General features: G+C 40.8%; 2 protein-coding genes across 6 annotated transcripts in view; one reads left to right on the plus strand and one right to left on the minus strand.

Moving 5' to 3' along the window:
• The window catches only part of REPS2 (RALBP1 associated Eps domain containing 2), a 313,577-nt gene that overhangs the window by 130,144 nt on the left and 159,311 nt on the right, over positions 1 to 24,122 (plus strand). For all 5 annotated transcript variants that reach the window (XM_053580740.1, XM_053580743.1, XM_053580742.1 and 2 more), the window contains exons 7-9: positions 47 to 110; positions 1,842 to 1,984; positions 7,341 to 7,435. In XM_053580740.1, the coding sequence (XP_053436715.1) occupies positions 47 to 110; positions 1,842 to 1,984; positions 7,341 to 7,435 (302 nt within the window). The remainder of the gene's footprint in view (positions 1 to 46; positions 111 to 1,841; positions 1,985 to 7,340; positions 7,436 to 24,122) is intronic.
• On the minus strand, positions 19,314 to 21,130 carry LOC128577893 (forkhead box protein K2-like). The gene is given in 2 exon segments (XM_053580273.1): positions 19,314 to 20,146; positions 20,149 to 21,130. Coding segments are annotated over 2 exon segments (1,815 nt in total).

Below are 24,122 nucleotides of genomic sequence, written 5' to 3' on the forward strand. Positions count from 1 at the left end.
CTCTGGATAAGTAATTAATAGTTTATTAAATAATGGCTTTTGACAGGTTCTGTGGCCAAGAACTTCTTCACCAAATCAAAGCTTTCCATTCCAGAACTCTCTTATATATGGTAAGTACAATTAATTCCACATATCATACTGTGATTCATGTATACCCAGTGCTTACCTCCTGCCTTTGTATTTTTTAAGTCTTAACTTTTGAATGATTTTTTTAACAGGTAAGAGAGTAAATAAAACTCAGATTGTCATTGCTCTGAAATTATCATAAGAAAAGCACAATAAATAGTGCTCATACATACTAAGCACTGTAAGTGCTAACTATTATTTTAAAAGTGATTTCCTAATTATTAGCTCCATCTCTATCCCTTTTCAGCCTAGGCAATTTGTGGACATATGAGACTTTCCATCTTAAAGATTTTATTTTCAGATTTTTCTTCTCAGTGCCGTGTAAGTACCTAGAGGGCCTTGAAAAGCTATTCTTTATAATGTTTTATAAGACTAAGCGAACAGAAGGTCTAGGGATATTTTGGAATTAGGTTAAATTTGACTATTCTGTCTGCCCCTGAGCTTTGTAAATTTGGCTGGTGTTTATCAGCTGGGCCTCACTCACACTTGCAGCTGTAGCATCCACTGTACCTTGGCGCAGCTCTGGCTCCAGAAGGGCTGTGCCGGGATGGTCCAGATGGCTCTATTTGCATTTATGAAAATGCTCGGTTCTGCTGTAAACTGCAAGTTGTGTATGAGCTAGTTAAGACTGGGCAGGAGAGCGTACTGCTATAAATATATAACTAAAACATTGGAATATTTATATGAAGCTTTTTATATGAGGATTTATAAAAATTATGATAGCATTAAAAATTGCTTGCCTTGTTTTGTACATCTTATTGGAAAAAAACTATTCTAGCAATCCTTGGCCATGCCAGTGTATCTGGGATTCTGAGCTGGATTTAAGTTGTTCAGCAATATACTTTGGCATAATGTTTTTCTCTCCAATTAGCCTTATATTAGATTTTAAAGTCAGGAACAAAAGAAGTTAACATTTTGAAAAGAATACAGTCTGTTTTGGCACAACTCCCAGTCTTAACCGTATCGGCATGAGGCTTCTTATCTTTTTGTTGAGACGTATCCATGAAAGCTAAATGGTTTGCTTTTTACCCGCAGTACTCTGACTCCTCACCTTGGGGGAACAGCTGTTTTAGGACTGGTGCATTCTAAATTAGAGGGGTGTGTGTGTGTGAAGGGTCCAAAGGAAAGTTATGCAGCTTAGAGAGATTGTTTTTCTTTCAAATAGTAATACCTTTCTGAAACAATTTTGTATAATGTCATCTCTATCATTGTCCTAACACAAGTCACCTAAGAGATGGTTGAGCTTATGGGGTGGTACTTACTTAGTTCTTTTGTTCTGAGTAGATAGGTCTGTGCCTTTTAGTGGGAAATAATGACCGAAACAAAGATAAGCTTTTCTAAGACTCTCCCTTTCATCTTTTTTGTCTTACTGGTTCCAGTCTTCCTTATTTACTACTTTTATCTTAAAACATAATTCAGTTGGTATTTTTTGAACTTACTTATATTTTCTTGGGGGGGAATTCTTAAGCAAACAATAGTCTGATACAAAAATTTACTTTACTTGAAAAGTACAAGGTTTTCCTTTAAAGCTGAAAAAGAAGCTTTTTTCTGTTCTCTGAGTAAACTGTGTAGTGGCTGAGACAAGTGTAATGTAGCTGGGGCCTTCCTTTCTCTACCCATTTTGAGCACCAGATATGGAGATCCATACTGGAGCTGGGTGGAGTAATCTTCCCCTGAGTCCCATGGTAGGTACTATTGACATTTGTTGCATTTAGGGAGCTTAGTGATGCTGACTGCGATGGAGCCCTGACTCTGCCTGAATTCTGTGCTGCATTTCATCTCATTGTGGCTCGGAAGAATGGCTACCCACTGCCTGAGGGCCTGCCTCCCTCTCTGCAGCCAGAGTACCTTCAAGCAGGTAAGACCTCATCATAAATGGGAAACCTTAGGCACTTTCCCTCCAGGCCTTATAAAAAACTTGGTGTCCAGATACTTTGGGGGAATTGTTGGTATTTACAGCTTTTTTAAAACCAATATTAGATTTTCACATCTCATAATATGAGTAGTAGTGCTTATCTGGGTAAGTGTGACTCATCTGTTGTTCTTGTTCTAGTATCTCTGGATGGATTTGAACCAAAGTCACTTATACTTTTGTGATAGGTGCAGAATAGGCAAGTACTAAACTTCCCAGCTGTTATAAGATGAAGAGGAATCTCTTGTAGGACCAGATGCTGACTTAGCTTTTTTTTTTTTGCCTATCCCAGTGTCTTCAAGTGGCCTTGGGTGATGAAATGGAATAGAACTCTTATACCTAATTAAAAAGTTAAAAATTATGTGCAGTGAAATCTGCAAAGTCCTATAACCTTAAATGTACATTCCATGAATTTTTGTGTATATATACCCAAGTAACTACAATCAGATAGAGATAATAGAATATTCCAGCACACCAGAAAGCTGGAATAGAATTCTTTTTGTCTTTCTCCTTAATAACACAGTCATCCTCAAATTACTGTTATGAATTCTTTAGATAGGAAAGAGTCACGGTGAGTACAACATTTGTATTAATTCCTTTGGAAGATTGGAAAAATTATTAGTATCTCGTCCTTTTCAAAGGCAGTGGATGCTGGTCTGATTTCCATTATTTAGAGGAGTGTAGTGCTCTTTCAAAGGGTCTAGAAACAACTGGTGCTTAGTCATGAGTGATTATTGGCAGGAGGGAGCAGTGTCTAAAGAAACTGTGATTACTCATTAATAGAATATAAATTTGTGATGAATCTGGGAAAGGCCTTAGAGATTATCTTGTCTAGTCCTGTCCTCATGATGACATTAAATTCAAAGTGGCAGATGTCTTATTCTAAGTCAGTCTTGGGGTTGCTGCCTCCCTTGAATGAAAAGTCTGTCATTGTCTGTGTTAGGTAGTGAGGGGGTAGGGGTTCAACCAAAGGAAAGGGACCAAACTTGTGGCTGGTGCTAAGACCTATTCTGGGATCTTCTTCAAATGCCTTCATAAAATACCTGATGGGAAGAGTTCAGAGAACTCTTATTTTTTAAGAGACAGAGTCTCACTTTGTCCCCCTCGGTAGAGTGCTATGGCGTCCAGCTCTTGGGCTTAGGCGATCCTTGTGCCTCAGCCTCCCGAGTAGCTGGGACCACAGGCACTTCTGTGCTTAGATTTTGCTTATAATAATTGCTTTGTGCCTTGTGCTTACAGCTGTAACTCTAGCCTGCTGCCCTTCCTGAGAGGCTGGGGAAGACCCTCTTAGAATTAGCTTGTAATTGAGCAGCATAATAAATTGCTTCCTGGGTGGTGCCTGTGGCTCAGTGAGTAGGGTGCTGGCCCCATATACTGAGGGTGGAGGGTTTGAACCCGGCCCTGGCCAAACTGCAGCAAAAAAAATAGCCAGGTGTTGTGGTGGGTCCCTGTAGTTCCAGCTACTCAGGAGGCTGATGCACAAGAATCGCCTAAGCCCAAGAGCTGGAGGTTGCTGTGAGCTGTGATGCCATGGCACTCTACGGAGGGTGGCAAAGTGAGACTCTGTCTCTTAAAAAATAAATAAATAAAATAAATTGCTTCCCCCCCACCCACTCTCTCCTTTCTTTGTTTCTGTTTCTCTTTGAGTGAGGCAAAGCAGTTGGGCTATCTTGACACCTGCATGGCATTCATTACCAAGGCAGTGCAGAGTCATGGAGGAAGCCCTTCTCCTAGGAGTGGGGGCCACATGGGGCTTTTGTCTCTCTCTCTAAAAGGGATTATGGAAGGGCTAAGTTCTGCTGTAGGTTATTTAGTTATGTTTAATACCTTCACTGTGTCCTCTTTTGAGCCCTGGGGTGAGTCCTGGTAACCTCATCTCCCATGCCCACATTTAGTTTTCCCTTTTGGGGTCATGGTTAATGCTGTTTTACTGTTCTAATGACACATGGCCCGGGAACCTATGGTACATGTTGTGACTCCTTGTTGGAGAAGTCACTTTGTAGGTGTCCAAGTGTTTCGTGGTTTGTTTCAAAAGTCATTGATAGAATTTTTAGAAATTTGAAAGCCCTGAGCTAAAAGTTTGCTAACAGAAGAGAAGTAACCTCTTGATGGCTTTACAGCTGCAAATGGCTCCTGTTGACTTGCTTATTCAGTAGAGGAGAGCCCATCAAAGATGCCAATCAAGAGGCAACTCCTTCCTTCCAAGTACTAACCAGGTCTGACCCTGCTTCCAAGATCAGATGAGATCAGGCATGTTCTGGGTAGTATGGTCCTGGTTGGGCATGGTGGCTCACTCCTGTAATTCTAGTACTCTAGGAGGCAAAGGTGGGCAGAGCCTTTGAGCTCAGGAGTTTGAAACCAGCCTAAGTAAGAGTTTCTATTAAAAATAGAAAAAGAAAAAAGCTAGCTAGGTGTTGTGGTGGGTACCTATAGCCCCAGCTACTCAAGCTGAGGCAAGAGGATCTCTTGAGCCCACGAGTTTGAGATTTCTTAGAACTTTGACTCCATAGCACTCTACTCAGGGTGACAGAGTAAGACTCTGTCTCCAAAAAAAAGGCACTCCACTCCCTTGGAATGGAGTCCCCTGTTTCTTCCTGGTCTTTCATGGAGACTGTCTGCATGCATTTGTACAGAAACAACTGAAGAATCTGTCATGTATGCTTCATGTAAACAAAAATTGCACATCATTTCTAGGGCTTTCGGGATTAATTTTAAATAATAATTACATAGTTCTAACAGAAAACACAAGTGACCTCATAAAACCCCATCAAACTCATTGACAGTGTATTTTAGCAAAGCTCGAGGCTTTAGCAGTTAATTTTTATATGCTTTATTACCCATGTTTATCTTTGTATAAAGCTCAAGAAAATGGTTAGAGCCATCTAGATCTTATCTATGATCTTAGATTCTGCAAAATATGAGTTGTCTTGTTAATTTCTTTTTGTTCATTTTTATGGCATCTTGTTTAGACTTTTTAAAAAAGTTTAGCTTTTATCTTGTTCCAACATTTTTCTAATTGATTTGTATTTAGTCTTTTAGAAAATCTAATCCAGTTTTTGATGAAATTGGTAAGAGTATAAATTTGGTTGATACATCATGTATTCAAAGCTATGCAAGTTTGTTTTCAATAAAATAATGAAACAGGAATTGTATCTGATGCCATTTTACTTGTAATTATGGAAATAGTCCTTTTTCCCTAACAGTACAAATAAAGGCCAGAGTTGGAAGGATAAGTTGGATTACTTACTTGGTAGCTAACCCATGAGCCTTTTGATAGTTTCTTGTCTAGGTGACTGGGTGGATTCTAATAGAAATTTTTGCCACATAGTGTATTAAAAAATACTAATTGAGCACTTACTATGTAAGGTACACTGTATTACTCTCTGTGGTCAGAATGTTGTATAAAACAGAGCTCTGCCTGGTGGCATGGCACTTTCAGGCAGGTAGAGGACAGAGGCCGTTGAAGCCAGCGGGAGTGCTACGAAGAGGAAGTATAGGCACAACCGGAGGGTACATGGCCTCAGGGAAGATTTCCTTTACTGTTTGGGCTCTGATGTGAAGGCTGAGCGAAGGGCTATTTAGGTGAAGACGTGTTGGAGAGGCACTAAGAGGAGGCTTGAAGGCAGGAGGAGTGGAATGTCCAGGCCACAGTGGTTGGAGTGCACAGAGCCATGGGAGAGGTGCCAGAATGAAGCTGAAGAGGAAGGCAAGGAACAAACAGATCACAGGCAATACCTTGACCTGTTTCAAGCAGAGAAATGACACAGTCAGATCTGCTATTTGAAATGTTGCTGCCAGTTGGTGTCCAGAGAACAAGTTTTGAAGGGTGGAAACTGGGAGACTAAGTTATGGTAGCTGTCCAGTCTGGAGCAGCAAGGGGTCTCACCCTGGGGGAAGTGACAACGCAGATGGAAAGGTGTGGACACATTGGAGAGAGTTAGCAGTTCATTGATGATATTTATAGTTTTTGAAAGTGTCAGCTTTCTACCCAGGAAGACACCCTCATGATAAGGTATGAATCATATAATTCTAGTAAGAGCACTGATTAGTAGACTACAAAAAGAAATCCTACATTGGTCAAAATTGCTTTTGGAGCTGGATTGAGGAATGATGTTTTGAAAGGCATTTTTCTGAGTTTTTAATCAAGGAAACAGACTGCCAGATATGGTCAGAAAAATGAAAAATCACTAGATCCCATGGTTTGTCTCATTTAATAACAGTGAAATTCAGACCAGAGTAAGCAGAGGAAGAAATTAAGGTGCTTGCACTTAACTCTGTGTGGTGGCTGACATGCTGGTCAGTATTTAGTGCAGAGGGATATTGGCATTTCAGTCCCTGGTGGGATAGGAAGGTGGGAAGGATTTGAAAACACAGCCAATTCGCTTTTCACATTTGATTCAAAAAGTTTCTTTTAAAAAAAAAAAATTGCATTAAAATTTGATTTCCTAATTAGTGTATCTTGCCAAATTTGATTTGTAGCTTCTTTTTCTTATCTATCCCAATCTGCTTTTCCTCTTTAGAATATTGACAAATTTTTTAGATGTTGAGATATTTCTTTCCTAATTACTTTGTGACAAAGTGGTGAAGCAGAATCTGCTTCTAAGACCTTCCCTAGGTGTTAAGTAATTAGCTTAGCAAGTAGCATGATTTTTCCTCATGCTAATTCGCTCAGCTACTCAAACAACAGCTCCTATCGCTGCAGTGTGTTGGAAGAAACCCTATCACTATCTGTCTTTCTTTGTTGTAAATCAGCAAGAATTTATGCTCTAATTTTTGTCATTCCTGCTAACCAAAGAGATAAGTAGTTCATAAAGTTATCTTGGGCACATATCATTATAAGATGTTCCACCAGTAACTAAAATGAGTATTTCTCTGTTAATGTTTATAGTATTCAAGCTACCACCATAGTTTCTATATTTAAAAATTATGTTAGCAGCATAGTTGAAACTTACATATTGTAATAGTAATGGTTAATGTGGAAAAGAACTGACTATTATGCTATATAAGAGGAAGTGCTAAGAGCGTGGATCCTTGAACTGGTGGGAGTTTGAGTCCCTGTTCTTCCATTTACCAGCTGTATGGACCTGGAGTAAGTTGCTTTTAACTCCCCTGTTTTTTAGTTTCATCTCATGTAAAGTGGGGATAACAGAAGTATGGGGTTGTGTATGTAAAGAACTTAAAATACTACTTGAACAGCTGATTTCATTGTTGTATTTAATGCGTATACAGAAAAGCTGATGGGAAACACTGGCCACTGTGGCTGTAGTGAATATTCTCATGTATTCTTTTTGTTTTTTCTTAGCTTTTCCTAAGCCCAAGTGGGAGTGTCCATTATTTGATTCTTATTCTGAGACACTGCCGGCAAGCCAACAACCCCGTGACTTGAATCGGATAGAGGTAATTGATCTTATGTTAATAAATAAGGATGTGTATAGAATTAAATCTGTTAGCTTATGTTCTTTATAAATTCTGGAAAATGAACTTTTATTGGTAATTCCTTTGAAGATCAGCTTTTCAAATCTAGACACCAGATGTATTTATAATTATTTTTTTCTTTTTTTGCTGAAACTAAACTTGGTGGAGTAAGTCTCTAGACCTTCTAGAGGTAAAATTTTTAGGTATAGCCAAGGTAAGCCAGAAAATGCTAGCCACACTTTTTACTTGAACCAAGATTTAATTAACTAGCAAACAATTTAAGCTGTACTTTTATTAGCTGGGCATTAACAAAATATGATGAACCAGAACAGTTTTGAGGAGAGGTTTGAGAACTTTAAGTGAGGACCCCAAATCACCTTCAGAGCTCCCTCAGGGTTTTTGGCTTTTGGACCAAATGAGGACTGGTATGGATGATCCCCAGAAGAGATCTGGAGAATTCCTACAATGTTGAGCCATTGATGGGAGGGGTTAGCCAAGTGCTTAGTGATCCTTAGCTGTGGATCAATAAACAGGAATCATTATAGTTAATGCTATGGTCATCACCATTATGATTACCGTGATGACAACTTAGGATACCTGCTGTCCTCTTCCTAAAACAATCCAGAAATGTTTAATAAATGGAGGTTTATTTATAGATTCCTGTTGGAGTCTTCTGACCCTAGTTGAAACTGTTACAAGATGATAGAAGTCAAAAGTAGGATACAGGGACATTTCTTTAATTTCTTGTGACCATGTGCAATTATTTGTTTTTTCCCACAGGGCTCTCATGCCTTTAGTGTGTGTTATTGATGATCCCTGCTCCCCAGTGAGCCAGTTCAGCCTGCCTCTCTAGTGCTTCTTTGAGTGACATCTCTCTTTGCTATTCTACCCCCTTTCTTGGAATTATAGCCTTCATGGTCCATTCCTCAGCAGATTTCTGCTCATGGAAAAAAGATACATACATAAAAGTAATCTCAGGAGCAGTAGTAGATGTATATTTGAAGGATTTTGGTTTCTAACATTTCTTTTTCTGTAGAATGCATATGATGAAGAAGCAGATGTAGTAGTTTGCTCCTTTAGATGGCACTCAGTTTACTTTGGGGCTTCTGGCAGTGTCTGGACAGGTTTGCTTGTTACGCTAGGATGGATGCCTCTATCAAGCTCTGACACATTTGCCTTGTCTTCCCTCCTCTCCTCCTCTCCCTTCCCCCTATCATAATCTCTTATTCTTTCTATGTAAACATATTGTTCCAACTTACCATGATATTTAGATGGTCTTTACCCTTCCAACTGAGATTGGAATACTGATGTATTCCAAGAATACTGATGTTTTTCTTTTTGCAGAAATTATGTTGCTGACTCATGTTGTTTTCCCCATGAAGTCATTTATTGTCTGTCTGAAAGTACAGAAGAGGAAATAAAAGGCAGCCATAAATTGTGTTTTACATATACACACGCGTGCATGTGCAGTTGTCCTTGATGACAATATGTATATTCACTTTTATGGACACTATGTCCAGCTAGTTTTATATACTTTAATTGGTCCCTTTGGGAAAGGGAGGTTAAAAACTACTGAGTCTTTTTGTTTTTTTGCCCTGTCCACACACGAAAGCAAAACAATAACAAGAAAAACTCCTCTTTTCCAACCAAGTTGTTGCTTTGGAGGGTGAGATGGTTTTAGATAGTGAATAGAGTAAACAGAATTCAAAGGTGAAGTAATAGAGTTAACTGGTGGTTTGACCATTCAAGAAGTATTTGTCATATTTTAAGAGTTAATGATTAAATATTTCACGTTCTAAACTGTTACTCATTGTTCTTTCTGCTAGTCTTTTTAATCTGTCACAAATGCATGAGTTTATATAGATTTTGGTACCAGCCCTGTGAGTGATGTTCTTAGCATAGGTGTTGGTATTGTGAGGAAGGCTGTGGCTGATTACTAAGCAGTGCTTCTTTGTCTAAAGACAGCAGAGCTGTAACCGTGTACTTATTTCTGTCAAGAACGGCAGATTATTTGATGGGTACACATGGGCACAGAGAGATATAAGAGATTAATGGAAATCAACAAGCAGAAGGAGATGGGAAGGGAAGAGCAAAAATCTACCTATCACGTACAGTGAACATGTTCAGGTGCTGAACACACTACTAGCCAGCTATCCATGTAACAAAAACATTTGTACCTCCTTAAATATTTTTGAAATAAAAAATAAAGGCATGCAACTTATAGTGAAAGGAATTATACTTTATAATTTCAGGTATATTTCTCCTTAGTAGTGTTCCTTATATTATTAGATTTCTTTCTTCTTAAAAATAGCTTTATTGAGATATAATTCACATACCATACCCATTTAAAGTATATGATTCATTTTTTTAGTATATTGAGTTCAACCATCCCTACAGTCTAATTTTAGAACATTTTCACCACCCCAAAGAGAAGCCCTATACTATTTTCCCCTCTCTGCCAGCCTCTGGTAATCATTCATCTATTTTCTGTCTTTGGATTTGCCTATTATGGACATTTCATTAAATGGAATCATACAGTATGTGGTCTTTCGTGGCTGACTTCTTTTACTAGCATAATCTTTTCAAGGTTCACTCATGTCAGTGTGTATCAGTGCTTCATTCCTTTTTATGGGTGAATAATCTTCCACTGTGTAGATAAACCACATTTTGTTTGTTCATCACTTGATAGACATTTGGGTTGTTTTCACTTGTGGCTTTGTAAATAATGCTACTATGAACATAGCTATATTAATTTGTGTGTGGGTATGTGTTTTCTTTTCTTTTCTTTTTTGAGATAGAGTCTCACTTTGTCGCCCCTGGTAGAGTGCCCTGGCGTCAGCTCACAGCAACCTCAGATTCCTGGGCTCAAGAGATTCTCTTGCCTCAGCCTCATGAGGATCTGGGACTACAGGTGCCTGCCACAACGCCTGGCTATTTTTAGAGGCAGGGTCTTGCTCTTGCTCAGGCTTGTCTTGAACCTGTGACCTCAGGCGATCTGTCCACCTCAGCCTCCCAGAATGCTGGGATTACAGGTGTGAGCCACCGTGCCCTGGACAAGTGTTTTCAGTTCTCTTGGATATAGAGATAGGAGTGAAATTCTTAGATTTTATCATAACTCTGTGTTCAACTTTTTGAAGAACCGCCTGTGAATTCACCTCTGAGCTGGTCGTTGGACCTGGTTCGGTTCCCCCTGCAGAACTAGCAAGTTCTGCTTAGTTAAAGGGAGAGCAAGAAATTAGGGGAGTGGAAAATGAGGCAGCTAGGACTCCAATATAGCAAAAAAAAAAAAAATAAATAAAAAAGTATGCCTTTTATTTATTTATTTATTTTTTTTTTATTGTTGGGGATTCATTGAGGGTACAATAAGCCAGGTTACACTGATTGCAATTGTTAGGTAAAGTCCCTCTTGCAATCATGTCTTGCCCCCATAAAGTGTGACACACACCAAGGCCCCACCCACCTCCCTCCTTCCCTCTTTCTGTTTCCCCCCCCATAACCATAATTGTCATTAATTGTCCTCATATCAAAATTGAGTACATAGGATTCATGCTTCTCCATTCTTGTGATGCTTTACTAAGAATAATATCTTCCACGTCCATCCAGGTTAATACGAAGGATGTAAAGTCTCCATTTTTTTTAATGGCTGAATAGTATTCCATGGTATACATATACCACAGCTTGTTAATCCATTCCTGGGTTGGTGGGCATTTAGGCTGTTTCCACATTTTGGCGACTGTAAATTGAGCTGCAATAAACAGTCTAGTACAAGTGTCCTTATGATAAAAGGATTTCTTTCCTTCTGGGTAGATGCCCAGTAATGGGATTGCAGGATCAAATGGGAGGTCTAGCTTGAGTGCTTTGAGGATTCTCCATACTTCCTTCCAGAAAGGTTGTACTAGTTTGCAGTCCCACCAGCAGTGTAAAAGTGTTCCCTTCTCTCCACATCCACGCCAGCATCTGCAGTTTTGAGATTTTGTGATGTGGGCCATTCTCACTGGGGTTAGATGATATCTCAGGGTTGTTTTGATTTGCATTTCTCTAATATATAGAGATGATGAACATTTTTTCATGTGTTTGTTAGCCATTCGTCTGTCGTCTTTAGAGAAAGTTCTATTCATGTCTCTTGCCCATTGATATAAGGGATTGTTGGCTTTTTTCATGTGGATTAATTTGAGTTCTCTATAGATCCTAGTTATCAAGCTTTTGTCTGATTGAAAAAATGCAAATATCCTTTCCCATTGTGTAGGTTGTCTCTTTGCTTTGGTTATTGTCTCCTTAGCTGTACAGAAGCTTTTCAGTTTAATGAAGTCCCATTTGTTTATTTTTGTTGTTGTTGCAATTGCCATGGCAGTCTTCTTCATGAAGTCTTCCCCCAGGCCAATATCTTCTAGTGTTTTTCCTATGCTTTCTTGGAGGGTTTTTATTGTTTCATGCCTTAAGTTTAAGTCCTTTATCCATCTTGAATCAATTTTTGTGAGTGGGGAAAGGTGTGGGTCCAGTTTCAGTCTTTTACATGTAGACATCCAGTTCTCCCAACACCATTTATTGAATAGGGAGTCTTTCCCCCAAGGTATGTTCTTGTTTGGTTTATCAAAGATTAGGTGGTTGTAAGATGTTAGTTTCATTTCTTGGTTTTCCATTCGATTCCAAGTGTCTATGTCTCTGTTTTTGTGCCAGTACCATGCTGTCTTGAGCACTATGGCTTTGTAGTACAGACTAAAATCTGGTATGCTGATGCCCCCAGCTTTATTTTTATTACAGAGAACTGCCTTAGCTATACGGGGTTTTTTCCAGTTCCATACAAAACGCAGAATCATTTTTTCCAAATCTTGAAAGTATGATGTTGGTATTTTGATAGGAATGGCATTGAATAGGTAGATTGCTTTGGGAAGTATGGACATTTTAACAATGTTGATTCTTCCCATCCATGAGCATGGTATGTTCTTCCATTTGTTAATATCCTCTGCTATTTCCTTTCTGAGGATTTCATAGTTTTCTTTATACAGGTCCTTCACCTCCTTCGTTAGGTATATTCCTAGGTATTTGATTTTCTTTGAGACTATGGTGAAGGGAGTTGTGTCCTTAATTAGCTTCTCATCTTGACTGTTGTTGGTGTACACAAAGGCTACTGACTTGTGGGCATTGATTTTATATCCTGAAACATTACTGTATTTTTTGATGACTTCTAGGAGTCTTGTGGTTGAGTCTTTGGGGTTCTCTAAGTATAAGATCATGTCGTCAGCAAAGAGGGAGAGTTTGACCTCCTCTGCTCCCATTTGGATTCCCTTTATTTCCTTGTCTTGCCTAATTGTATTGGCTAGAACTTCCAGCACTATGTTGAATAGTAAAGGTGACAGAGGACAACCTTGTCTGGTTCCAGTTCTAAGAGGAAAAGCTTTCAGTTTTACTCCATTCAGTAAAATATTGGCTGTGGGTTTGTCATAGATAGCTTCAATCAGTTTTAGAAATGTGCCACCTATGCCTATACTCTTCAGAGTTCTAATTAGAAAAGGATGCTGGATTTTATCAAATGCTTTTTCTGCATCTATTGAGAGGATCATGTGATCTTTATTTTTGCCTCTGTTAATATGGTGGATAACGTTTATAGACTTGCGTATGTTAAACCAGCCTTGCATCCCTGGGATGAAGCCTACTTGATCATGATGAATGACTTTTTTGATGATAAGCTGTAATCTATTGGCTAGGATTTTGTTGAGAATTTTTGCGTCTATGTTCATGAGTGAGATTGGTCTGAAATTCTCCTTTTTGTTTGGGTCTTTTCCTGGTTTTGGTATCAGGGTGATGTTTGCTTCATAGAATGTGTTGGGGAAGATTCCTTCTTCCTCAATTTTTTGGAATAATTTCTGCAGTACAGGAATAAGCTCTTCCTTGAAGGTTTGATAGAATTCTGGAGTGAAGCCATCTGGACCAGGGCATTTTTTGGTTGGAAGCTTTTTTATTGTTTCTTTGATCTCAGTGCTTGAAATTGGTCTGTTCAGGAGCTCTATTTCTTCCTGGCTGAGTCTAGGGAGAGGGTGTGATTCCAAATATTGATCCATTTCTTTCACATTGTCAAATTTCTGGGCATAGAGTTTCTGGTAGTATTCAGAGATGATCTCTTGTATCTCTGTGGGATCAGTTGTTATTTCCCCTTTATCATTTCTGATTGAGGTTACTAGAGATTTTACTTTTCTATTCCTCGTTAGTCTGGCCAATGGTTTATCTATTTTATTTATTTTTTCAAAAACCCAACTCCTTGTTTCATTAATTTTCTGAATGATTCTTTTGTTTTCAATTTCATTGATCTCTGATTTGATTTTGGATATTTCTTTTCTTCTACTGAGTTTAGGCTTAGATTGTTCTTCTTTTTCCAATTCCATAAGATCTCTTGTGAGATTGTTGATGTGCTCTCTTTCAGTTTTTCGAATGTAGGCATCTAAAGCGATGAATTTTCCTCTCAAAACTGCTTTTGCAGTATCCCACAGGTTTTGGTAGCTTGTGTCTTCATTGTTGTTATGCTCAAGGAAGTTAATGATTTCCTGTTTTATTTCTTCCTTCACCCATCTGTTATTCAACAGAAGATTGTTTAGTTTCCATGCCTTTGGGTGGGGTCGAGCATTTTTGTTAGAGTTGAGTTCCACCTTTAGTGCCTTATGGTCTGAGAAGATACAAGGTAAAATTTCAATTCTTTTGATTCTGTTGATATTTGTTTTGTGTCCCAGGATATGATCAATTTTGGAGAATGTTCCATGGGGTGATGAGAAGAATGTATATTCTTTATCTTTGGGGTGGAGTGTTCTATATGCGTCTATCAAGCACAGTTGTTCTAGAGTCTCATTTAAGTCTCTTATATCCTTGTTTAATTTCTGTTTAGAGGATCTGTCCAGCTCTGTAAGAGGAGTGTTAAAGTCCCCTGTTATGATGGTATTATCAGATATCATATTGCTCAGACTGAGTAAGGTCTGCTTCAAGAATCTGGGAGCATTTAAATTGGGTGCATAAATATTTAGAATTGAAATGTCTTCTTGTTGTATTTTTCCCTTGACCAATATAAAGTGACCATCTTTGTCTTTTTTGACTTTAGTTGCTTTAAATCCACATGTGTCTGAAAATAAGATTGCAACTCCTCTTTTCTTCTGAATTCCATTTGCCTGAAAAATTGTCTTCCAACCCTTGACTCGGAGCTTTAATTTGTCTTTTGAAGCCAGGTGTGTTTCTTGCAGACAGCAAATGGATGGCTTGTGTTTTTTAATCCAGTCAACCAATCTATGTCTCTTCAGTGGGGAATTCAAGCCATTAACATTTATTGAGATAATTGACAAGTGTGGTAGTATTCTATTCGTCTTATTTTGTGAGAGTCCATTGCTTAGTTTTATCTTTTGCATCAGTGTGGAGGTTATGTTCTGTCCTTTAATTTCTGAGTTCTTACTTTGCTGCTGATGCATTGTGGTGGTCAGTGTGCAGAACAGGTTGAAGTATTTCCTGTAGAGCTGGTCTTGTTGTGGCGAATTTCCTCAATGTTTGTATATCCGTAAATGATTTGATTTCTCCATCAATTTTGAAGCTTAGCTTAGCAGGATACAGAATTCTGGGCTGGAAATTGTTCTGTTTAAGTAGATTAAAGGTAGATGACCATTGTCTTCTTGCTTGGAAAGTTTCATTAGAGAAGTCTGCGGTCAATCTGATGGATTTGCCCCTGTAGGTCAACTGGCGCTTACTCCTGGCAGCTTGCAGAATCTTTTCTTTGGTCTTGACTTTGGAGAGGTTCATCACAATGTGTCTTGGAGAAGCTCGGTTAGAGTTGAGGCGACCTGGGGTCCGATATCCCTCTGAAAGCAGTGTGTCAGAATCTTTGGTGATATTTGGGAAATTTTCTTTTATAATATTCTCTAGTATGGCTTCCATTCCTCTGGGGCATTCTTCTTCCCCTTCTGGAATTCCTATAACTCGTATGTTGGAACGCTTCATAAAGTCCCATAATTCTGACAGTGAACGTTCTGCTTTCTCTCTCTTCTTTTCTGCCTCTTTTACTATCTGAGTTATCTCAAAAACTTTGTCTTCTACCTCTGAAATTCTTTCTTCTGCATGGTCTAACCTGTTGCTGATACTTTCCATTGCATCTTTAAGTTCCCTGATTGACTGTTTCATTTCCTTCAGCTCTGCTATATCCTTTTTATATTCTTCATATCGTTCATCTCTTATTTGATTCTGTTTTTGAATTTCCTTTTGGTTATTTTCCACTTTATTAACAGTTTCCTTCATTGTTTCCATCATTTCCTTCATTGTTTTCAACATGTGTATTCTAAATTCCCTTTCTGTCATTCCTAACATTTCTGTATAGGTGGAATCCTCTGCAGTAGCTACCTCATGGTCCCTTGGCGGGGTAGTTCTGGACTGGTTCTTCATGTTGCCTGGAGTTTTCTGCTGATTCTTCCTCATGGGTGATTTCTTTTATCTGTTTACTTGCCCTAATTTTCCTTTCAATTCCTCTTGCTCTTTAAGTTCTTGTGCCTGTGGACTAAGGGTTACAGGACCAGAAGGGTGAGAAGGTTTAAGAGCAAAAAAGCGATGAAAGAAATGAGGACTGAGTGATAAGAAAAAAAAAAATGAAAAAAAAGAAAAATAGAGAAAGGAGAGTGGTTGGGTGAAAGGAATATTGACAAAAAGAAGAGAGGCACAGAAAGAGGGAGACAGAGCAATATAGGTGTACAGTAGGGTACTTTGATACAACCTTAAAAAAAAAAAACACCTTCTGGGGGTGCCAAGTGGGGTGGTTCCCTTGAGGTCAGCAGCTCTTTGCTAACCTGATCAGACACAGTACCCCACCTCCACCAAGTAGAGAGGAAAGACAAAAATGCTATAAATCAAACCAAAACAAGCAAACAGAAAACTTTACGGGATAAAATTGGCTGGAAAAACCAAATAATAGTGGTAGAAACACTAACAAAAATGAAGTTCAGATTATTGAAATAGGCAGCAATGGGAAATTATAATTAAACTAGAAAAATTGAGAAAGAAAAAGGATCTGTATGGAAAAGGTTGAACTTAAAAAACAAAACAACAATCTAGAACGTCAAAATAAACAAAAAAAACAACCAAACCAAAAAAAAAACCAAACAAAGAAACAAAAAAAAACACACACGCAACCAAAAACAAAGCAGTATGTATATGGAATTGAATATTGTCTGGGCAACACGTGGTCTTCTGGGGTATGAGATGTTAATCACAGTTCTGATACGACTGGAGGCTGCTAGTTTCTCGAACCCCAGTAGGTAGACACCCTAAATCTCTCTTCAGCCCACTTAAAAGGCACTTTGAACTTGTTCACTTACTGAGCAGAAGCTTTCTCAGGGAAGTGCTTGTTGCTGGAATCACTGCTGAAGTGGCTATCCACTTACCCTGTGTGTCAAAACTGGTCTCCCTCTGCCCCCGAGGGTTAGGGCTGCAAGGCGGCTCAGACCCCGCCCTTAGGCTACTTGGTCGCTGGGTTACCAGCTCCCACCCAATTCCAGCTCTGCGACCCTGAGGGCGGAGCTTGCCAGGGCAGATCGCTCACAATGTCTGCCTGTGACCCACAGCCAAACTCTATTAGCTCCGTCTGGCTCAGCGGCTCAGACTGGGGCCCTAGACAAAGGCCAGAGTTCTCCGCACTCCCGCTCAGGCTCTCCCCAAGGCAGTTCAGCTGAGTGCCAAGTCCAAAGACACCAAAACAGTTCACAGGTAAGGCCTTTCTGGTTTGCAGTCTCGCTGCTACTGAACTTACAGTTGCGGGCGGGTTTAGGCGGATTGAACACACGCGACCACTTGCCGGTTTTCCACTGTTTTAGTCCTCCTCTTGGGGTCCAGAAGTCTCTCGCTGACTCCCTGTATCCTCTCAGGGGTGATAATAGGCAGATCCCACCAGCCAGAGATGCCTGGAGTCCTATATCCCCAGACTCACGGTGCCCAGATGCAAGGAAGCTGTTACTCGGCTGCCATCTTGCTCCACCCTCCTCGTATGCCTTTTATTTAAAGTCAAGCAGAGATAAACAGACTTTTCCGGGAGCGTGGACAAGGGTATCCCTCTGAGGGAGAGGAGACACAACACAAAGGCAATACACCAGTAGAAGTACTTTCACCCCAATTCCTCTTACATTTATCTGTAAGAATTCCCATGGATTCCCCTTAGGCCTCCAGGTGTGCTGTCCTGGTTCCATTGCTTGAAGATTACCCAAATTGTCAAATAAATCCAATTTTCTTTATTCTGTATCAATAATTCTTTTTTTATTGTTAAATCATAGCTGTGTACATTAGTGCAATCGCCTGTACCCATTCTGAGATGCACCACAGATGTGGCCCCACCCATTACCCTCCCTCCACCTGTATCAATAATTATTAACTGTTATTTTACTAGTGTTGGTATGGCAGTGTATTAGTCTTGTGATGTTTGTGGCAATTATGGTGTGCATTGTTTTGTGACAGGGGATCCTTATCCTTGTTTTATGGGGGGGGAATCCTTATCTTTTTTTAATGGGAGGATCATTATCTTTGTTTTATGTCACAGGCTAGAAGTCATGTGTCACAGGCTAGAAGTCATATTTTACAGGAACAGCACATACTCGGTTAAGTAGGTCACACCCACCCCAAATTCCTCCTTTCACTTCAGAGCCCTTTCCAACTTTCTTGTCCAGAAGGCCATAATTCTCTCCTACCTCCCTGTTGCCCCTTTAACCTCCTTCCATCCCTAATCACTACCAAACTGCTCTCCAAAGCAGCTTTTACTAGTTTACATTTCCCTACCAGCATGTATGAGGGTTCCAATTTCCCCGCATCCTTGCTAACACTCGTTATTTGTCTTTTTGATTTTAGTCATCCTGGTGGAATGAAGTAGCATCTCATTGTGGTTCTGAATTTCTTTTTTTTTTTTTTTCTTAGGAGACTGGTTTTACTTAGAGTGAAAATATTTTGCCAGGGACAAAGTCAACACAAAGAAACAAACAATAAAAAATACCAAGAAAGAGAACAGTTAAGTGCAGCTTGAGGAGTCCCGGCAGCTCTTTTGCACGACAGGCTCATCCCTGGGCCCTCACATGTGCCACATGTGCCCGGGCCTGCACATGTGGCTGCGGTGCCGCTTGTCTGTCCCACCCACCAAGACGGAGGTGCTGAAATCCTTCAGGCAACTGGTCTACCATAGGACATCTGCAGCTGTCACAGAGTAGCTTCATCTGAACTTTAACAAGACAGGCAAAAGTAAATCATTCCATGGGCTAGGCTGAAAACAACAAAAACACAAAATTATGTTGTTTCTTTCCCCAGATGAAATCCACATGAAAGTCCTGTGTGATTCCAAAATTTCCAGAGCAGAAATGGAGTGATGTGAAATGTCAAAGACCGCATTATTGTGTAAAGAATGTACACATCAAATATTCTAATTCCACATGAGAGCAACAAAATACTGTCTGATCTCCCAGTGCCACTGGCAGGTCCTGCCTGGCCTCTGGAGAGGCCCTAGTCCCAGAGGCCTGCTCATCAGGTGCTACCCACCATCCTCACATGCAGTCTTGTCCAGGGGAAGGCCCGGGAGTTTTCTTGCTTGTAGTTAAAAGCTGCACCCAGAGGCAGCGGCATGGTGAGTGCTTGGCAGCAGAGCCACCATCTCAGAACCAGTTTTGTTGTGTGTGTTTTTGTTCAAGTGTGACTTCTGTCTTTAAGGAGCTTTAAGGCCACCTGGGTTTTGTGTTTTCAGTGCTGAGAGGTGAAGTCCAACCGCAGGGCCCTCTACCCACTGAAGGATGCACTCTGAGCATCGGTGAGAGGCAATGTCTCCTTTTGGCACCACAAAGTTGAAATTTTTGAAGTAAAAAAGCTCTCCCAGATGCTAGTTTTGGATGCCTTTCTCCCTTGCAGCTGCCGGTGGCGTGCCCATGCTCAGGGCGATGACGATACTCTCGCTGTCCTCTGTTTTCAGCCGCTTCAGCTCTGGCTGCTCTGGCTGGTCGCCATTCTGGTGCTTTGTGGGCAGGGAGGCTGATGCTGATGCGTGGGTTGCCAGCATGTGCAGAGGGCTCGCTGCCGCATTGTTCACCTGGCCATGGACTGTGCTGGGGATTGGTACCATGTGAGTACCATTTTGTGTTACAGTTTTTATTGGTAGCTGGTGTTGACCTAGAGGCGCCTGTTGTACTATGGTGACCGTCTGGACAGGGGTGGTCTGTGACGGCTGAATGATCTGGCTGGCAGCGCCTAATGTGGCATGGCTAATGGCGGGAATAGGTTCTACTTTCACTTTCACTTCCCTGTGATCACCGTTCTCCTGTGGCTCAGACTTCGTGGGGGCCAGCACAGCCGCCTGAGTGACCACAGCTTGTCCTGCAACAGTGTAAATGTTTGCTGGGGCCAGTCCAGCCACACTGGTGACCGACACCGCTGGTAACTGGTGGACGACGTGAACTGTCTGCACAACGGGCGGCTGGGAGGTTAGAGTGGTCACTGGGGCTGCAACCGTGTAAGTGACGGGCTTAACCACCTGTGGCAGCTGTCGCTGAACAGCAATGAGGACTGGCTGGCTAGGCAGAGGTGACCCTGGTGCACTCTGGGCAAACGGAGCTTCCTGGATGACAGCAAGTTTGGGTTGTGAGGCGCCAGGCTCAGGAGCAGACAGTACCCCAGCGTGATTGGGAGAGGCTGGGGTGCTCCTAGAAGAGAGTGGTCGCCCCTAGGCCATCTTTTCCTAAAAGCCTGCTCTATTAATTTGCTTTCAGAGGCAGGATCTATCCTCCAGAATGAGCCTTTGCCTGGTTCTTCCTGGGAACGCGGTACTTTGATGAAATAACGATTCAGAGAGAGATTGTGGCGAATTGAATTCTGCCAGCCATTGTCTGCAGTCCTGTAGCAGGGGTAATTTTTTGTGATGTGTGTGTAAATTCCATTTAGGGTAAGTTGTTTATCAGGAGCCATCGTAATTGCTTGTACTATTAACTGTGCACAGGAATAAGGTGGCTTTGAGTCATCCTTTGGGCTGTCTCCTCTGGAAGTTTCCTTTTCATGTTCTGGCTGTGAGTTTTCAGCCATTAAATTGAGGTCAAATGGCATCACTTGGCCCATTTTGTACCCTGAAGACCCTGCTGCCTGGGGGCTGGATGGGCAGGAGTTGGCAGCACTGATGGTCCCCATGGGGGACGGGAGGGGACTGATGAGGTGGGCCATGGTGTCTGGAATGTTGATGGTGAGGGGCGAGATGTGCGGCTGCACGGCCTTCACTGGGGACTCGGGCGCCTCCTGCTTCTCCCTCTTCTCGCTGGACAGGGCAGTGAACGTGATCTTGATGTTTGTGCTTGGTAACCTGAACGTGCACATGCGGGGCAGCTGCAGCGGCGGTGCCCTGCGCCTCTGGAACACGCCGTTCTTGCCGAGGCAGCGCAGGTAGAAGTTGCTGCCGGTGTCGGGCCTGGGCTGCGCAGCCGGCTCGGGGATCGCAGCCGCCCGGGGGTTGACTATCTCGAGGTGGCGCTGGGAGATGAAGCTCGAGTGCCCCATGCTCACGTCCACCGAGCCCTGCGAGGAGTTGCGCCCGATGGTCACGGAGCCCTTCTTCATCAGATACTCAAACTCGCGGCCCTCGAGTCGCACCTCGGTCCAGCCGCCCGGTGGGGACCCGCCGGCCCCCGGCTGCACCGCCGCGGGTTGGGGGACCATGCCTGAGAGTGCCACAGGCCGCCGCCATCGGCCTGTGTGAGGGCCCGCCTGCTGCTCGGCGCGGGCGCGGGTGGCGCGGGCCGAGGCCCAGGCGGGAGGTTGGGCGCCGCGCTCCGCAGCGAGGCCCAGCGGAGGCCGCCAGCCTGGTTCTGACTTTCTTAATGACTGGTGATGTTGAGCATCTTTTCATGTGCTTCTTAGCCATTTGTGTATCTTTGGTGAAGTGTTTATTCAAGTCCTTTGTCCATTTTTAAATTGGGTTGTTTGTCTCTGTTGTAAGTGTTCTTGTGCTTTGGTGTCATAGCTAAGAAACAATTGCCTAATAAAAAAATCATAGAGAATTACTCCCATGTTTTCTTCTAAAAGTTTTATAGTTTTACACCTTATCTTTAGGTCTCTCATCCTTTTTGAGTTAATTTTTGTGTATTTTCTGAGAAAGGGATGCAACTTTTTTTTTTTTTTGTGGATTTCTGGTTGTCCCAGCACCATTTTTTGAAGTCAGTTTTCTCCCCATTGAATTATCTTGCACCATTGCTGAAAATCAATTGACCATAAATGTAAGGGCTTATTTCTATAGTCTTGATTCTATTCCATTGATCTCTATGTTTATGATTATACCAGTACCAAACTGTCCTGATTACTTTGTGGTAAGTTTTAAAATCAGAAATGTGAGTCTTTTGACTTTGTTCTTCTTTTTAAAGAATATTTTGGCTATTCTAGCTCCTTTGCAGTTCCATATGAAATTTATTTATTTATTTTTTTTTTATTTTTTATTAAATCATAGCTGTGTACATCAATATGATCATGGGGCACCATACACTTGGTTCATAGACCATTTGACACATTTTTATTTATTTATTATTAAATCATAGCTGTGTACATTAATGCAATCATGGGGCACCATACACTGGTTTTATTTGTTATTTCCCCTTTATCATTTCTGGTCGAGGTTACTAGAGATTTTACTTTTCTATTTCTATTTTACTTTTCTATTTCTGGCCAAAGGTTTATCTATTTTATTTATTTTTTTCAAAAAACCAACTCCTTGTTTCATTAATTTTCTGAATGATTCTTTTGTTTTCAGTTTCATTGATCTCTGATTTAATTTTGGATATTTCTATTCTGCTGGGTTTAGGCTTAGATCGTTCTTCTTTTTCCAATTCCGTAAGATGGCTTGTGAGTTGGTTGATGTGCTCTCTTTCTGTTTTTCGAATGTAGGCATCTAAAGTGATAAATTTTCCACTCAGAACTGCTTTTGCAGTATCCCACAGGTTTTGATTGTTTGTGTCTGCATTGTTGTTATGCTCGAGGAAGTTAATGATTTCCTCTTTTATTTCTTCATGCACCCAACTGTCATTCAACAGAAGGTTGTTTAATTTCCATGCCTTTGTGTGGGGTTGAATGTTTTTCTTGGAGTTGAGTTCCACCTTTAGTGCCTTGTGGTCTGAGAAGATACAAGGTAAAATTTCAATTCTTTTGATTCTGTTGAGATTTGTTTTGTGTCCTAGGATATGATCAATTTTGGAGAATGTTCTATGGGACAATGATAAGAATGTATATTCTTTAGCTTTGGGACGGAGTGTTCTATGTGCATCTATCAAGCACAGTTGTTCTAGGGTCTCATTTAAGTCCCTTATATCTTTGTTTAATTTCTGTTTAGAGGATCTTTCCAGCTCTGTAAGAGGAGTGTTAAAGTCCCCTGTTATTATGGTATTATTGGGTATCATATTGTTCAGACTGAGTAAGGTCTGTTTCAAAAATCTGGGAGCATTTAAGTTGGCTGTATAAATATTTAGAATTGAAACATCTTCTTGTATTTTTCCCTTGACCAATATAAAGTGACCGTCTTTGTCTTTTTTGACTTTAGTTGCTTTAAATCCACATGTATCTGAAAATAAGATTGCAACTCCTCTTTTCTTCTGAATTCCGTTTGCCTGAAAAATTGTCTTCCAACCCTTAACTCTGAGTTTTAATTTGTCTTTTGAAGCTAGGTGTGTTTCCTGCAGACAGCAAATGGATGGCTTGTGTTTTTGCATCCAGTCAGCCAATCTATGCCTCTTCAGTGAGGAATTCAAGCCATTAACATTTATTGAGATAATTAATAAGTGTGGTAGTGTTCTATTCATCTTATTTTGTGAGAATCCATTGCTTAGTCTTATCTTTTGCATCAGTGTGGAAGTTAGGTTCTGTCCTTTAATTTCTGAGTTCTTACTTTGCCGTTGATTCATTGTGATGGTCAGTGTGTAGAACGGGTTGAAGTATTTCTTGTAGAGCTGGTCTTGTGGTGAATTTCCTCAATGTTTGTGTACCAGTAAATGATTCGATTTCTCTGCCAGTTTTAAAGCTTAGCTTAGCAGGCAAAGGAATTCTGGGCTGGAAATTGTTCTGCTTAAGTAGATTAAAGGTAGATGACCATTGTCTTCTTGCTTGGAAAGTTTCATTAGAGAAGTCTGCAGTCACCCTGATGGATTTGCCCCTGTAGGTCAACTGGCGCTTACTCCTGGCAGCTTGCAGAATCTTTTCTTTTGTCTTGACTTTGGACAGCTTCATCACAATGTGTCTTGGTGAAGCTCTGTTAGAGTTGAGGTGACCTGGGTTCCAATATCCCTCTGAAAGGACTGTGTCAGAATCTTTGGTGATATTTGAGAAATTTTCCTTTATAATATTCTCTAGTATGGCTTCCATTCCCCTGGGGCATTTTTCTTCCCCTTCTGGGATACCTATCACTTGCATGTTTGATTGCTTCATAAAGTTCCGTAATTCTGTCAGTGAACGTTCTGCTTTCTCTCTCTTCTTTTCTGCATCTTTAACTATCTGAGTTATCTCAAGAGCTTTGTCCTCTACCTCCAAGATTCTTTCTTCTGCATGGTCTAAGCTGTTGTTGATACTTTCTATTGCATCTTTAAGTTCCCTAATTGACTGCTTCAGTTCCTTCAGCTCTCCTATATCCTTTTTATGTTCTTCATATCATTCATCTCTTATTTGATTTTGG

This window comes from Nycticebus coucang, chromosome X, assembly GCF_027406575.1.
Source record: "Nycticebus coucang isolate mNycCou1 chromosome X, mNycCou1.pri, whole genome shotgun sequence".
Classification (NCBI taxonomy): domain Eukaryota; kingdom Metazoa; phylum Chordata; class Mammalia; order Primates; family Lorisidae; genus Nycticebus; species Nycticebus coucang.